This window comes from Sprattus sprattus, assembly GCF_963457725.1.
Source record: "Sprattus sprattus genome assembly, contig: scaffold_70, whole genome shotgun sequence".
Classification (NCBI taxonomy): Eukaryota; Metazoa; Chordata; class Actinopteri; order Clupeiformes; family Clupeidae; genus Sprattus; species Sprattus sprattus.
This window is the reverse complement of record NW_027666739.1, coordinates 100768-116993: the sequence shown is the minus strand read 5'-3', so window position 1 is coordinate 116993 and position 16226 is coordinate 100768. Positions and strand designations below refer to the sequence as shown.

Genomic DNA, 16226 nt, shown 5'->3' with positions numbered 1-16226 from the left:
ACTTGAAAATTGGGTTGGCCTCGCTGGTCCAGTCCTAAACTGGTTTAGGACCTATCTAACAGGCAGGGAATACTTTGTTGCCCTCGGAGACCACAGCTCCAAAAACATTTCTATGACCTGTGGGGTCCCTCAAGGATCCATTTTAGGGCCCTTACTTTTCAGTCTTTACATGCTACCCCTTGGTAGTGTAATAAGGAGGCACAACATCGACTATCATAGTTACGCGGATGACACCCAGCTCTATATTTCAATAACAACTACAGCTCTATTGATTGCTTGGTAAATTGCATTTCTGATATAAATGTATGGATGTCACAAAACTTTCTCCAGCTCAACCAAGATAAAACAGAGGTATTAGTCATTGGTGAAAGAAATGAAAGAGATAAACTATCTGCACATTTAAAAACACTAGCACTTAACACCAAGCACCAAGCCAGAAACCTAGGTGTCATATTAGACTCAGATCTCAATTTTGAAACCCACATCAAAAATATAATTAAAACATCTTTTTATCACTTAAGAAACATTGCTAAGGTGCAACCGTTTCTCGCTCAGGCTGACACCGAAAGACTGATGCACGCGTTTATCACAAGCAGGCTAGACTACTGTAACTCTCTTTTGTCTGGTCTACCAAAAAAAGCCATTAGTCAACTACAAACCATACAGAATGCAGCAGCGCGAGTCCTCACTAAAACAAGACGGAGAGCGCACATCACACCAGTATTAAAATCCCTGCACTGGTTACCTGTTAGTTCTAGAATAGATTTCAAGATTCTCCTACTAGTCTATAAATCACTCCATAGTCAAGCACCTGAATATATAACAGACATGCTCTCAAGGTACACACCCAGTAGAACCCTGAGGTCCTCCGGCACTGATCTCCTAATAGTACCAAAAGCCAGGACTAAGAGACATGGGAGAGCAGCTTTTAGCTTCTATGCCCCCAGCCTTTGGAATACTCTGCCAGAATACCTAAGAATGGCTGAAACGGTTGATACATTTAAACATACACTCAAGACATACCTCTTTGATCTGGCTTATCACTCACTGTAAAAATGTATTAATTTAACATATTTGAAACATTTATTTATTTACGAATCCGTGTCTCTTTACAAGTGTTTGTAACCCCCAATTAAGTACCGCTACATCAAATGTGTTTCCTGTTTGCCGAGTGGATGCACGTACGGCCCCGGCAAACAGAACACAATAGAAAACAAAATGCCCTGTTGTCATGTGATGCCCTGTTGTCATGTGATGCTCTGTTGTCATGTGATGCTCTGTTGTCATGTGATGCCCTGTTGACATGTGATGCCCTGTTGACATGCGTTATGTGATGCTCTGTTGTCATGTGATGCTCCGTTGTCATGTGATGCCCTGTTGACATGTGATGCCCTGTTGACATGCGTTATGTGATGCCCTGTTGTCATGTGATGCCCTGTTATCATGTAAAATGTATCTATTTTACATTTATGGACGTTTACTTATTTATCTATCTATGTCTCTTTACAAGTATTTGTAACCCCCCCCCCCCCCCCCCCCTTTATTTCCCTTCTTTCCTACTGTGAGGCGCATTGTGTTACCTTTGCGTATGAAATGCGCCGTACAAATAAAGTTTGATTTGATTTGATTTGATTTGTGTGTGTGTGTGTGTATTAGAGCATGAAACAGACAGAATTTTTCTGTCCGAGCCCGGCCCACATCCGACAGAGTAGTAACCGAGCACGAGTCCAACAGTCATTTAAAAAATTGTTTTCCGAACCCGAACGGATCCCGATGGAATCAATGATTCACATTGCAAGAACGTGTTGTAAAATGGTGCGGCTCCTTTAAGAGGATAGAGGAGCACGTACAGGGTGGGTGACGTAGAGCTAGAGAGAACGTGTTAGCCTACTTATAAATAGTTTGGATGTAGCGACCAAACTGTATGTGCTGTAACAGTGTTAACCAGTTTGTGAAGAGTAAATCAACAGAAAGAATACAGTGGCCATTTATTTACGCCGACCTTTGTTATAAAACTGTCTACATCCAACCATCAAGGTTTAATCGATGTTGTTGTGGAGAACGAGGATTGCATCAATCATATCTCATTAAAACTTCACACTTCTTACATTGGACATATCCAACAGCCTAATTAGAATCTGCATCGTCTACCAAGCAGAAATATCTCCATACAGTAGATTTTAAGTGTGTGTGTGTGTGTGTGTGTGTGTGTGTGTGTGTGTGTGTGTGTGTGTGTGTGTGTGTGTGTGTGTGTGTGTATCATATACCCAACAGCCTAATTATAATCTGTATCGACTACTAAGCAGACATGGTGTTGCAGGCTGCGTACTGAGGTACTGTGGTGACCAGCTGACAGAGGTTTTTACAGACATTTGGAACCACTCTTAGTCCTTTCACAGCTCCAGTTTGCCTTCAAAGAGAACAGGTCTACAGAGGATGCAGTGTGTGTGTGTGTTGTGTGTGTGTGTGTGTGTGTGTGTGTGTGTGTGTGTGTGTGTGTGTGTGTGTGTGTGTGAGTCTGTGTGTGATCGAGTGCAGGTACGCCACTCTCTACGACACTCACAACAGGATCCCTCTGTGTACTCTGCCTACCTGTTCACTAGAGTGAGTGTGTGTGTGTGTGTGTGTGTGTGTGTGTGTGTGTGTGTGTGTGTGTGTGTGTACTCTGTCTACAAGTTCACTGGATACGCACCGTTGGATAGAAAAGACCCCTTGCTGGAACGCCAGGAGCAGGAACGCCAGGAGCAGGAACGCCAGGAGCAGGAACGCCAGGAGCAAGAACGCCGGCGCCTGCACGAGCACGAGGGAGCTGGAGAGGCACAGAGATGAAGAGAGACGAGAAGAGATCCAGAGGAGAGAGGTGAGGAGGAGGAGGAGGAGGAGGGAGAGAGAGAGGAGGAGGAGGGAGATCCAGAGGAGAGAGGTGAGGAGGAGGAGGAGGGAGAGAGGGAGGGGTGGTGTGATGGGAGAGGAGAGTGGTGAGGATGGGAGAGGAGAGAGGTGAGGAGGAGGAGGAGGGAGAGAGGGAGGGGTGGTGTGATGGGAGAGGAGAGAGTTGAGGATGGGAGAGGAGAGAGGGAGGGGTGGTGTGATGGGAGAGGAGAGTGGTGAGGATGGGAGAGGAGAGAGTTGAGGAGGAGGAGAGAGGGAGGGGTGGTGTGATGGAGAGGAGAGAAGTGAGGATGGGAGAGGAGAGAGGTGAGGAGGAGGAGGAGGGAGAGAGAGAGGGGTGGTGTGATGGGAGAGGAGAGAAGTGAGGATGGGAGAGGAGAGAGGTGAGGAGGAGGAGGAGGGAGAGAGGGAGGGGTGGTGTGATGGGAGAGGAGAGAAGTGAGGATGGGAGAGGAGAGAGGTGAGGAGGAGGAGGAGGGAGAGAGAGAGGGGTGGTGTGATGGGAGAGGAGAGAAGTGAGGATGGGAGAGGAGAGAGGTGAGGAGGAGGAGGAGGGAGAGAGGGAGGGGTGGTGTGATGGGAGAGGAGAGAGTTGAGGATGGGAGAGGAGAGAGGGAGGGGTGGTGAGGATGGGAGAGGAGAGTGGTGAGGATGGGAGAGGAGAGTGGTGAGGATGGGAGAGGAGAGAGGGGTGAGGATGGGAGAGGAGAGAGGGAGGGGGTGGTGTGATGGGAGAGGAGAGTGGTGAGGATGGGAGAGGAGAGTGGTGAGGATGGGAGAGGAGAGTGGTGAGGATGGGAGAGGAGAGTGGTGAGGATGGGAGAGGAGAGTGGTGAGGATGGGAGAGAGGGAGGGGTGGTGAGGATGGGAGAGGAGAGTGGTGAGGATGGGAGAGGAGAGTGGTGAGGATGGGAGAGGAGAGTGGTGAGGATGGGGAGAGGAGAGAGGTGAGGATGGGAGAGGAGAGTGGTGTGATGGGAGAGGAGAGTGGTGAGGATGGGAGAGAGGGAGGGGTGGTGTGATGGGAGAGGAGAGTGGTGAGGATGGGAGAGGAGAGTGGTGAGGATGGGAGAGGAGAGAGGGGGTGAGGATGGGAGAGGAGGAGGGAGGGGTGGTGTGATGGGAGAGGAGAGTGGTGTGATGGGAGAGGAGAGTGGTGAGGATGGGAGAGGAGAGTGGTGAGGATGGGAGAGGAGAGTGGTGAGGATGGGAGAGGAGAGTGGTGAGGATGGGAGAGGAGAGTGGTGAGGATGGGAGAGGAGAGTGGTGTGATGGGAGAGGAGAGTGGTGAGGATGGGAGAGGAGAGTGGTGAGGATGGGAGAGGAGAGTGGTGTGATGGGAGAGGAGAGTGGTGAGGATGGGAGAGAGGGAGGGGTGGTGTGATGGGAGAGGAGAGTGGTGAGGATGGGAGAGGAGAGTGGTGAGGATGGGAGAGGAGAGAGGGGTGAGGATGGGAGAGGAGAGAGGGAGGGGTGGTGTGATGGGAGAGGAGAGTGGTGAGGATGGGAGAGGAGAGTGGTGAGGATGGGAGAGGAGAGTGGTGAGGATGGGAGAGGAGAGTGGTGAGGATGGGAGAGGAGAGTGGTGAGGATGGGAGAGGAGAGTGGTGTGATGGGAGAGGAGAGTGGTGAGGATGGGAGAGGAGAGTGGTGAGGATGGGAGAGGAGAGTGGTGAGGATGGGAGAGGAGAGTGGTGAGGATGGGAGAGGAGAGTGGTGAGGATGGGAGAGGAGAGTGGTGTGATGGGAGAGGAGAGTGGTGAGGATGGGAGAGGAGAGAGGTGAGGATGGGAGAGGAGAGTGGTGAGGATGGGAGAGGAGAGTGGTGAGGATGGGAGAGGAGAGTGGTGAGGATGGGAGAGGAGAGTGGTGAGGATGGGAGAGGAGAGTGGTGAGGATGGGAGAGGAGAGTGGTGAGGATGGGAGAGGAGAGTGGTGTGATGGGAGAGGAGAGTGGTGAGGATGGGAGAGGAGAGTGGTGAGGATGGGAGAGGAGAGTGGTGAGGATGGGAGAGGAGAGAGGTGAGGATGGGAGAGGAGAGAGGTGAGGATGGGAGAGGAGAGTGGTGAGGATGGGAGAGGAGAGTGGTGAGGATGGGAGAGAGGGAGGGGTGGTGTGATGGGAGAGGAGAGTGGTGAGGATGGGAGAGGAGAGTGGTGAGGATGGGAGAGAGGGAGGGGTGGTGTGATGGGAGAGGAGAGTGGTGAGGATGGGAGAGGAGAGAGTTGAGGAGGAGGGAGAGAGGGAGGGGTGGTGTGATGGGAGAGGAGAGTGGTGAGGATGGGAGAGGAGAGAGGTGAGGAGGAGGAGGAGGGAGAGAGGGAGGGGTGGTGTGATGGGAGAGGAGAGAGTTGAGGATGGGAGAGGAGAGAGGGAGGGGTGGTGAGGATGGGAGAGGAGAGTGGTGAGGATGGGAGAGGAGAGTGGTGAGGATGGGAGAGGAGAGTGGTGAGGATGGGAGAGGAGAGTGGTGAGGATGGGAGAGGAGAGTGGTGAGGATGGGAGAGGAGAGTGGTGAGGATGGGAGAGGAGAGTGGTGAGGATGGGAGAGGAGAGAGGTGAGGATGGGAGAGGAGAGTGGTGAGGATGGGAGAGGAGAGAGGTGAGGATGGGAGAGGAGAGTGGTGTGATGGGAGAGGAGAGTGGTGAGGATGGGAGAGGAGAGAGGTGAGGATGGGAGAGGAGAGTGGTGAGGATGGGAGAGGAGAGTGGTGAGGATGGGAGAGGAGAGTGGTGAGGATGGGAGAGAGGGAGGGGTGGTGTGATGGGAGAGGAGAGTGGTGAGGATGGGAGAGAGGGAGGGGTGGTGTGATGGGAGAGGAGAGTGGTGAGGATGGGAGAGGAGAGTGGTGAGGATGGGAGAGGAGAGTGGTGAGGATGGGAGAGGAGAGTGGTGAGGATGGGAGAGGAGAGTGGTGAGGATGGGAGAGGAGAGTGGTGAGGATGGGAGAGGAGAGTGGTGAGGATGGGAGAGGAGAGTGGTGAGGATGGGAGAGGAGAGTGGTGAGGATGGGAGAGGAGAGTGGTGAGGATGGGAGAGGAGAGAGGGAGGAGGAGGGAGAGAGGAGAGGGGTGGTGTGATGGGAGAGGAGAGAGTTGAGGATGGGAGAGGAGAGAGGGAGGGGTGGTGTGATGGGAGAGGAGAGTGGTGAGGATGGGAGAGGAGAGTGGTGAGGATGGGAGAGGAGAGTGGTGAGGATGGGAGAGGAGAGTGGTGAGGATGGGAGAGAGGGAGGGGTGGTGTGATGGGAGAGGAGAGTGGTGAGGATGGGAGAGAGGGAGGGGTGGTGTGATGGGAGAGGAGAGTGGTGAGGATGGGAGAGGAGAGTGGTGAGGATGGGAGAGGAGAGTGGTGTGATGGGAGAGGAGAGTGGTGAGGATGGGAGAGGAGAGTGGTGAGGATGGGAGAGGAGAGTGGTGTGATGGGAGAGGAGAGTGGTGAGGATGGGAGAGAGGGAGGGGTGGTGAGGATGGGAGAGGAGAGTGGTGAGGATGGGAGAGGAGAGTGGTGAGGATGGGAGAGGAGAGTGGTGAGGATGGGAGAGGAGAGTGGTGAGGATGGGAGAGGAGAGTGGTGTGATGGGAGAGGAGAGTGGTGTGATGGGAGAGGAGAGTGGTGAGGATGGGAGAGGAGAGAGGTGAGGATGGGAGAGGAGAGTGGTGAGGATGGGAGAGGAGAGTGGTGAGGATGGGAGAGGAGAGGAGAGGAGAGTGGTGAGGATGGAGAGAGGGAGGGGTGGTGTGATGGGAGAGGAGAGTGGTGAGGATGGGAGAGAGGGAGGGGTGGTGAGGATGGGAGAGGAGAGTGGTGAGGATGGGAGAGGAGAGTGGTGAGGATGGGAGAGGAGAGTGGTGTGATGGGAGAGGAGAGTGGTGAGGATGGGAGAGAGGGAGGGGTGGTGAGGATGGGAGAGGAGAGTGGTGAGGATGGGAGAGGCAGAGAGATGAAGAGAGACGCAGGGAGATCGAGAGGAGAGAGGTGAGGAGGAGGAGAGGAGAGGAGGAGGAGAGAGTGTGGGGAGGAGGAGGAGGGAGAGAGGGGCGGTGTGATGGGAGAGGAGAGAGGTGAGGACGGGAGAGGAGAGGAGAGAGGTGAGGAGGAGGAGGGAGAGAGAGAGGGGTGGTGTGATGGGAGAGGAGAGAGGTGAGGAGGAGGAGGGAGAGAGAGAGGGGTGGTGTGATGGGTAGAATCGAAAAGAGGAGAGATGAAGAGAGACGCAGGGAGATCCAGAGGAGAGAGGTGAGGAGGAGGAGGAGGGAGAGAGGGAGGGGTGGTGTGATGGGAGAGGAGAGTGGTGAGGATGGGAGAGGAGAGTGGTGAGGATGGGAGAGGAGAGTGGTGAGGATGGGAGAGGAGAGTGGTGAGGATGGGAGAGGAGAGTGGTGAGGATGGGAGAGAGGGAGGGGTGGTGTGATGGGAGAGGAGAGTGGTGAGGATGGGAGAGGAGAGTGGTGAGGATGGGAGAGGAGAGAGGGGTGAGGATGGGAGAGGAGAGAGGGAGGGGTGGTGTGATGGGAGAGGAGAGTGGTGTGATGGGAGAGGAGAGTGGTGAGGATGGGAGAGGAGAGTGGTGAGGATGGGAGAGGAGAGTGGTGAGGATGGGAGAGGAGAGTGGTGAGGATGGGAGAGGAGAGTGGTGAGGATGGGAGAGGAGAGTGGTGAGGATGGGAGAGGAGAGTGGTGAGGATGGGAGAGGAGAGTGGTGTGATGGGAGAGGAGAGTGGTGAGGATGGGAGAGGAGAGAGGTGAGGATGGGAGAGGAGAGTGGTGAGGATGGGAGAGGAGAGTGGTGAGGATGGGAGAGGAGAGTGGTGAGGATGGGAGAGGAGAGTGGTGAGGATGGGAGAGGAGAGTGGTGAGGATGGGAGAGGAGAGTGGTGAGGATGGGAGAGAGGGAGGGGTGGTGTGATGGGAGAGGAGAGTGGTGAGGATGGGAGAGGAGAGAGGTGAGGATGGGAGAGGAGAGAGGTGAGGATGGGAGAGGAGAGTGGTGAGGATGGGAGAGGAGAGTGGTGAGGATGGGAGAGAGGGAGGGGTGGTGTGATGGGAGAGGAGAGTGGTGAGGATGGGAGAGGAGAGTGGTGAGGATGGGAGAGAGGGAGGGGTGGTGTGATGGGAGAGGAGAGTGGTGAGGATGGGAGAGGAGAGTGGTGAGGATGGGAGAGGAGAGTGGTGAGGATGGGAGAGGAGAGAGTTGAGGAGGAGGGAGAGAGGGAGGGGTGGTGTGATGGGAGAGGAGAGTGGTGAGGATGGGAGAGGAGAGAGGTGAGGAGGAGGAGGAGGGAGAGAGGGAGGGGTGGTGTGATGGGAGAGGAGAGAGTTGAGGATGGGAGAGGAGAGAGGGAGGGGTGGTGAGGATGGGAGAGGAGAGTGGTGAGGATGGGAGAGGAGAGTGGTGAGGATGGGAGAGGAGAGTGGTGAGGATGGGAGAGGAGAGTGGTGAGGATGGGAGAGGAGAGTGGTGAGGATGGGAGAGGAGAGTGGTGAGGATGGGAGAGGAGAGTGGTGAGGATGGGAGAGGAGAGTGGTGAGGATGGGAGAGGAGAGTGGTGAGGATGGGAGAGGAGAGAGGTGAGGATGGGAGAGGAGAGTGGTGAGGATGGGAGAGGAGAGTGGTGAGGATGGGAGAGAGGGAGGGGTGGTGTGATGGGAGAGGAGAGTGGTGAGGATGGAGAGAGGGAGGGGTGGTGTGATGGGAGAGGAGAGTGGTGAGGATGGGAGAGGAGAGTGGTGAGGATGGGAGAGGAGAGTGGTGAGGATGGGAGAGGAGAGTGGTGAGGATGGGAGAGGAGAGTGGTGAGGATGGGAGAGGAGAGTGGTGAGGATGGGAGAGGAGAGTGGTGAGGATGGGAGAGGAGAGTGGTGAGGATGGGAGAGGAGAGTGGTGAGGATGGGAGAGGAGAGTGGTGAGGATGGGAGAGGAGAGAGGGAGGAGGAGGGAGAGAGGAGAGGGGTGGTGTGATGGGAGAGGAGAGAGTTGAGGATGGGAGAGGAGAGAGGGAGGGGTGGTGTGATGGGAGAGGAGAGTGGTGAGGATGGGAGAGGAGAGTGGTGAGGATGGGAGAGGAGAGTGGTGAGGATGGGAGAGGAGAGTGGTGAGGATGGGAGAGGAGAGTGGTGAGGATGGGAGAGGAGAGTGGTGTGATGGGAGAGGAGAGTGGTGAGGATGGGAGAGAGGGAGGGGTGGTGTGATGGGAGAGGAGAGTGGTGAGGATGGGAGAGGAGAGTGGTGAGGATGGGAGAGGAGAGTGGTGTGATGGGAGAGGAGAGTGGTGAGGATGGGAGAGGAGAGTGGTGAGGATGGGAGAGGAGAGTGGTGTGATGGGAGAGGAGAGTGGTGAGGATGGGAGAGAGGGAGGGGTGGTGTGATGGGAGAGGAGAGTGGTGAGGATGGGAGAGGAGAGTGGTGAGGATGGGAGAGAGGGAGGGGTGGTGTGATGGGAGAGGAGAGTGGTGAGGATGGGAGAGAGGGAGGGGTGGTGTGATGGGAGAGGAGAGTGGTGAGGATGGGAGAGGAGAGTGGTGAGGATGGGAGAGGAGAGTGGTGAGGATGGGAGAGGAGAGTGGTGAGGATGGGAGAGGAGAGTGGTGAGGATGGGAGAGGAGAGTGGTGTGATGGGAGAGGAGAGAGGTGAGGATGGGAGAGGAGAGTGGTGAGGATGGGAGAGGAGAGTGGTGAGGATGGGAGAGGAGAGTGGTGAGGATGGGAGAGGAGAGTGGTGAGGATGGGAGAGGAGAGTGGTGAGGATGGGAGAGGAGAGTGGTGAGGATGGGAGAGGAGAGAGGTGAGGATGGGAGAGGAGAGTGGTGAGGATGGGAGAGGAGAGTGGTGAGGATGGGAGAGAGGGAGGGGTGGTGTGATGGGAGAGGAGAGTGGTGAGGATGGGAGAGAGGGAGGGGTGGTGTGATGGGAGAGGAGAGTGGTGAGGATGGGAGAGGAGAGTGGTGAGGATGGGAGAGGAGAGTGGTGAGGATGGGAGAGGAGAGTGGTGAGGATGGGAGAGGAGAGTGGTGAGGATGGGAGAGGAGAGTGGTGAGGATGGGAGAGGAGAGTGGTGAGGATGGGAGAGGAGAGTGGTGAGGATGGGAGAGGAGAGTGGTGAGGATGGGAGAGGAGAGTGGTGAGGATGGGAGAGGAGAGAGGGAGGAGGAGGGAGAGAGGAGAGGGGTGGTGTGATGGGAGAGGAGAGAGTTGAGGATGGGAGAGGAGAGAGGGAGGGGTGGTGTGATGGGAGAGGAGAGTGGTGAGGATGGGAGAGGAGAGTGGTGAGGATGGGAGAGGAGAGTGGTGAGGATGGGAGAGGAGAGTGGTGAGGATGGGAGAGGAGAGTGGTGAGGATGGGAGAGGAGAGTGGTGAGGATGGGAGAGGAGAGTGGTGTGATGGGAGAGGAGAGTGGTGAGGATGGGAGAGAGGGAGGGGTGGTGTGATGGGAGAGGAGAGTGGTGAGGATGGGAGAGGAGAGTGGTGAGGATGGGAGAGGAGAGTGGTGTGATGGGAGAGGAGAGTGGTGAGGATGGGAGAGGAGAGTGGTGAGGATGGGAGAGGAGAGTGGTGTGATGGGAGAGGAGAGTGGTGAGGATGGGAGAGAGGGAGGGGTGGTGTGATGGGAGAGGAGAGTGGTGAGGATGGGAGAGAGGGAGGGGTGGTGAGGATGGGAGAGGAGAGTGGTGAGGATGGGAGAGAGGGAGGGGTGGTGAGGATGGGAGAGGAGAGTGGTGAGGATGGGAGAGGAGAGTGGTGAGGATGGGAGAGGAGAGTGGTGAGGATGGGAGAGGAGAGTGGTGAGGATGGGAGAGGAGAGTGGTGAGGATGGGAGAGGAGAGTGGTGAGGATGGGAGAGGAGAGTGGTGTGATGGGAGAGGAGAGTGGTGTGATGGGAGAGGAGAGAGGGAGGGGTGGTGTGATGGGAGAGGAGAGTGGTGTGATGGGAGAGGAGAGTGGTGAGGATGGGAGAGGAGAGTGGTGAGGATGGGAGAGGAGAGTGGTGAGGATGGGAGAGGAGAGTGGTGAGGATGGGAGAGGAGAGTGGTGAGGATGGGAGAGGAGAGTGGTGTGATGGGAGAGGAGAGTGGTGAGGATGGGAGAGAGGGAGGGGTGGTGAGGATGGGAGAGGAGAGTGGTGAGGATGGGAGAGGCAGAGAGATGAAGAGAGACGCAGGGAGATCGAGAGGAGAGAGGTGAGGAGGAGGAGAGGAGAGGAGGAGGAGAGAGTGTGGGGAGGAGGAGGAGGGAGAGAGGGGCGGTGTGATGGGAGAGGAGAGAGGTGAGGACGGGAGAGGAGAGGAGAGAGGTGAGGAGGAGGAGGGAGAGAGAGAGGGGTGGTGTGATGGGAGAGGAGAGAGGTGAGGAGGAGGAGGGAGAGAGAGAGGGGTGGTGTGATGGGTAGAATCGAAAAGAGGAGAGATGAAGAGAGACGCAGGGAGATCCAGAGGAGAGAGGTGAGGAGGAGGAGGAGGGAGAGAGGGAGGGGTGGTGTGATGGGAGAGGAGAGAGGTGAGGATGGGAGAGGAGAGAGGTGAGGAGGAGGAGAAGGGAGAGAGAGAGGGGTGGTGTGATGGGAGAGGAGAGGATGAGGGAGAGAGAGAGGAGAGAGGTGAGGAGGAGGAGGGAGAGAGAGAGGGGTGGTGTGATGGGAGAGGAGAGGATGAGGGAGAGAGAGAGGAGAGAGGTGAGGAGGAGGAGGGAGAGAGAGAGGAGAGAGGTGAGGAGGAGGAGTGAGAGAGAGAGGGGTGATGTGATGGGTAGAAGCGAAAAGAGGAGAGATGAAGAGAGACGCAGGGAGATCGAGCGGAGAGAGGTGAGGAGGAGGAAAGTAGAGAGAGAGAGAGGGGTGGTGTGATGGGTAGAAGCGAAAAGAGGAGAGATGAAGAGAGACGCAGGGAGATCGAGCGGAGAGAGGTGAGGAGGAGGAAAGTAGAGAGAGGGAGGGGTGGTGTGATGGGAGAGGAGAGAGGTGAGGATGGGAGAGGAGAGAGTTGAGGAGGAGGAGGGAGAGAGAGAGGAGAGAGTTGAGGAGGAGGAGGGAGAGAGAGAGGGGTGGTGTGATGGGTAGAAGCGAAAAGAGGAGAGATGAAGAGAGACGCAGGGAGATCGAGTGGAGAGAGGTGAGGAGGAGGAGGAGGGAGAGAGGGAGGGGTGGTGTGATGGGAGAGGAGGAGGTGAGGATGGGAGAGGAGAGAGGGAGGGGTGGTGTGATGGGAGAGGAGAGAGGTGAGGAGGAGGAGGAGGGAGAGAGGGAGGGGTGGTGTGATGGGAGAGGAGAGTGGTGAGGATGGGAGAGGAGAGAGGTGAGGAGGAGGAGGGAGAGAGAGAGGGGTGGTGTGATGGGAGAGGAGAGAGGTGAGGAGGAGGAGGAGGGAGAGAGGGAGGGGTGGTGTGATGGGAGAGGAGAGTGGTGAGGATGGGAGAGGAGAGAGGTGAGGAGGAGGAGGGAGAGAGAGAGGGGTGGTGTGATGGGTAGAAGCGAAAAGAGGAGAGATGAAGGGAAAAGCTGTGAGAGGAGCAGAGTGGTGAGGATGGGGAGAGGAGAGGATCAGGTGGGTTTACTTTGCTCTCTGTCACTTATTTAGAATGTAAATGTGTGTGTGTGTGTGTGTGTGTGTGTGTGTGTGTGTGTGTGTGTGTGTGTGTGTGTGTTCATTAGCTCAATTAGAAAAGGCGTTTTGTGATGTGTGTGTATGTGTGTGTGTGTGTGTGTGTGTGTGTGTGTGTGTGTGTGTGTGTATGTGTGTGTGTGTGTGTGTGTGTGTGTGTGTGTGTGTGTGTGTGTGTGTGTGTTCATTAGCTCAATTAGAAAAGGCGTTTTGTGATGTGTGTGTGTGTGTGTGTGTGTGTGTGTGTGTGTGTGTGTGTGTGTGTGTGTGTGTGTGTGTGTGTGTGTATGTGTGTGTGTTAGAGGTTGGATACCAAATACACATTTGTTTTGTCTGAGCTGTGATAATGTGATTACAGGCGGCAAACTGTCATCATGGAGGAAGTTCAAAAGAAACTGTCTTCAGGAGAGTTTAAAACAATACAAAACGAAGGGAAACTCTGCCTACCTGTACACTAGAGTGTGTGTCTATTTGTGTGTGTGTGTGTGTGTGTGTGTGTCTGTGTTAGAGGTTGGATACCAAAAATATGTTCATGTCCTAGCTGTGATTCCAGGCAGGCCTACCAACAAAGAAACTGAAAGATCAATTTTTACGTCGTTATATATTTTGCAGAAAAAGTCTGAGAACTTGATTAGATATGTGATATTATTAGATTTATTAGAAAGATGAACTTAGGTCTTCTTTTAACTTTAATTGAACGATTAATGAAAGGAAGCCCTGCATTTAAATAGGCTAATAGGCTACTAAGTACAAGGAAACAGTGAGATGGACTCTTAAGTTAGACTTCTAATGTAGGCCTATGATTAAAGCAAACTCAGACGTACAGCAGGTTGTTGTTGATGAATGAAAGGAAGCCCTGCATTTAAATAGGCTAATAGGCTACTAGTACAAGGAAACAGTGAGATGGACTCTTAAGTTAGACTAATGTAGGCCTATGATTAATGCAAACTCAGACGTACAGCAGGTCGTTGTTGATGAATGAAAGGAAGCCCTGCATTTAAATAGGCTAATAGGCTACTAAGTACAAGGAAAAAGTGAGATGGACTCTTAAGTTAGACTTCTAATGTAGGCCTATGATTAAAGCAAACTCAGACGTACAGCAGGTTGTTGTTGATGAATGAAAGGGAGCCCTGCATTTGCGACATTGGCGTGTATGTGCTTCCCAGAATGCCTTGCGTGTGTGAATGTTATGTGTAAAATGTGTAGTTAGCAACATGGATGTTAGTTAGGCTACTAGTTAGCGTGTGGTAATGGATGTATTCGTTACTGTGGTTTCTCTATTAGTAGCCTAACTCTCATGTGTTTACCCGATGTGTTTAAGTGAGATCACCCTTGTGGTGTGTTGCATCGGCATTATTTAGTACCCTGTGAGTAGTATTTAGTATGCACTAACTGTCAACTTTTAATCGAATTTGATGGATTAAAATAGTGGTAACAAAATCATGATTAATTAAAAAGAAATACAAAAAAAATAATAATAATAATTAATAAATAAAATAAAAAAAATAAAAAATGATGACCTGTCAGAATTTTATAATTGTGGGGCAAGTTGTCATTAAATTAAACTGTATGATATTTAATGATATCTGATGACTGGTGTCGTGTGTTGAGAAGTCAGACATGTTTTGATAACAATAATTATAAGTTTTCATTATACTAAACTGTATGATGTTGTAGGTAAAATGGGTACCATTCTCATTTGGGAGTACCAGATTAGGTAGGTATCTTACCCAGTGAGCAGGCGCCGGGTGAATGTGGGTGCAATTGTGTATGAATTGTGATATTGACTTCACGAGGGCCACCAAGACACACTGGTGCTGTCCTTGCAACAGCAACAATATGTTGGTAATCTCACCCGATTGGACAGGGATCAACCATTCAACACAAAGGCATATCAATTAAGTTGATAATCCACAAATCAGTCTCATTAAATATATCAGTCTCATAAAATATATTATACTATCAATTTGGAACTCTGATTAATAATTAAATTAATAACTACAAACAAAGGTACCTTATTAATAGTATGGTGGTCATTGGAGTTCTGAATAGAAGAGGTTGACAACGTCCATTCTTGTGTAACATTAAATAAACCAGCGTATATAAATCAAAGTATTTATTTACACAATGATAAGAAAATAACACACAATATGTAATCTAGCTAAATGTATCTAACTAATTAATTGAAGGAGTATGTATGTGTAAGGGAGAGGGAGTGTGTGTGTGCGCGAGCTTGTACGCTCTGAGTTGCGCTTTTAGGAGCGCGCCTGAAAATATGTGTGCGTGTGTGTCCCTTTGTCTGACCACCGCAGTTCCGCATGCATGTGTGCACGTTCGTGAACATTAATGTGTGGTGAAAGAGGACGAGCCTATGTATGCACCGCGAATTTCGAGTGTGTGTTTCGTTTCGTTTTGTATGTGATTTAAGATGCCATGTTAGAAGAGGGAAATCGTTAGTAACGCATGCAGGTCCCGATGTATATGAGAAGCAATCATAACGTTAACCCTTAGATGGTGTGGCGAAGCCAACTACCAACTAACAATGAAAGTATATAACAGTTATGTTCGGTAAACAAAACAGATACAATACATGAACAATGGCATATGTAAACAGTCCTATGCTTAGCCAGGTTGTGATTAGCTAAATGATAGCTAGCTGCCCAGTCGATGTTTTTACCAGTCCTTTGGAAAAGTGTTGTGCTGGCGTATCCGACGCTGAGGAGGCAGAGAGATGATGCTGTCCGGAGATGGAGAAAGTTGTCCTTGCCGTGATATCGTCGGTATTACACTGCAGTTTAGATCGGAGGATTTGATCGCTCGGAATGTTTGCAGAAACGCGAGGTCTCTTGTGCTTCGTTGTTCCCGTTGCAGAGATAGTTAGCAGGTCTTATTGTTAGCTGCTTTGCTAATCTTACTTGGTCTCAGTTAGCGGGCAGTGTTTGGCTAACGACAAGTCTTAGAGTCTTTGTCTGTTCTCTTCCGTTGAGAACAAAGAGAGTAGGCCTTCACCAGGTGACGGTGGAAGGACTGAGACGCTCCTTGGCCGACGCCAGGAGGTAGAGAGATGTGAGCTGGCCAACGCCAGAGTAGAGAGAGGTGTAGCAAAGAGATTGAATGTATCATTTCAACGCCGTTTATAGGCAAAAGTACGTCACGATTTTAACACCTTGTTTGCAGCCAATGCTGTCTCATGAAATGCAGATTACAGAGTTTAGGTGATAAGGGAATTGTGGGTAATGAAGTCTTTGGATGGACTCCACCTACAATGTCTAATAATATTTGAAGTGTATTAGTATAAGTTTAAATCAGGCACCAAGGTGTCATTGGAGCCCTGGTCACAGCTAAGTTTTGGGCGGTATGCTTGTTAAAACACGTGTTTAAACGATTACGTATTATGCAGGTGCTATGTTCACACAGCCAGGTACCTCTATCTGATCAGTGGGTGTTATAACTAGAATCGGGCTAGGACGAGGCCACTCACAAGACAGGTGATTAAACATAAAACTTTCACACCACCTCATATCAGGCCCCCACAGGTCAGGATGTTCATTTTGCCCAAGTATAAAAGATGTGTAGTATGTGAAGTTACAGTCACACAGTGACACACAGTACAGTGATACTACCAATAGCACACCAGTTATGGTTGAATGCGTAGACTTTGAAATAACATACGCACCCAGAAAAGCCAAAAGAGGGGGTATGTCGGGCTGTCCTAGTGAGATATCACCGCCGCTAAG

General features: G+C 52.4%; 1 protein-coding gene across 1 annotated transcript in view; it reads right to left on the bottom strand.

The window, feature by feature from the left end:
- Positions 1 to 2677: 2677 nt before the first annotated feature.
- The window catches only part of LOC308382644 (protein disulfide-isomerase A2-like), a gene marked incomplete at both ends in the record, with an annotated part of 113358 nt that continues 99809 nt past the window's right edge, over positions 2678 to 16226 (bottom strand). Inside the window, one exon of the mRNA XM_080861035.1 lies at positions 2678 to 2790. Coding sequence (XP_080717161.1) covers positions 2678 to 2790 — 113 coding nt within the window. The remainder of the gene's footprint in view (positions 2791 to 16226) is intronic.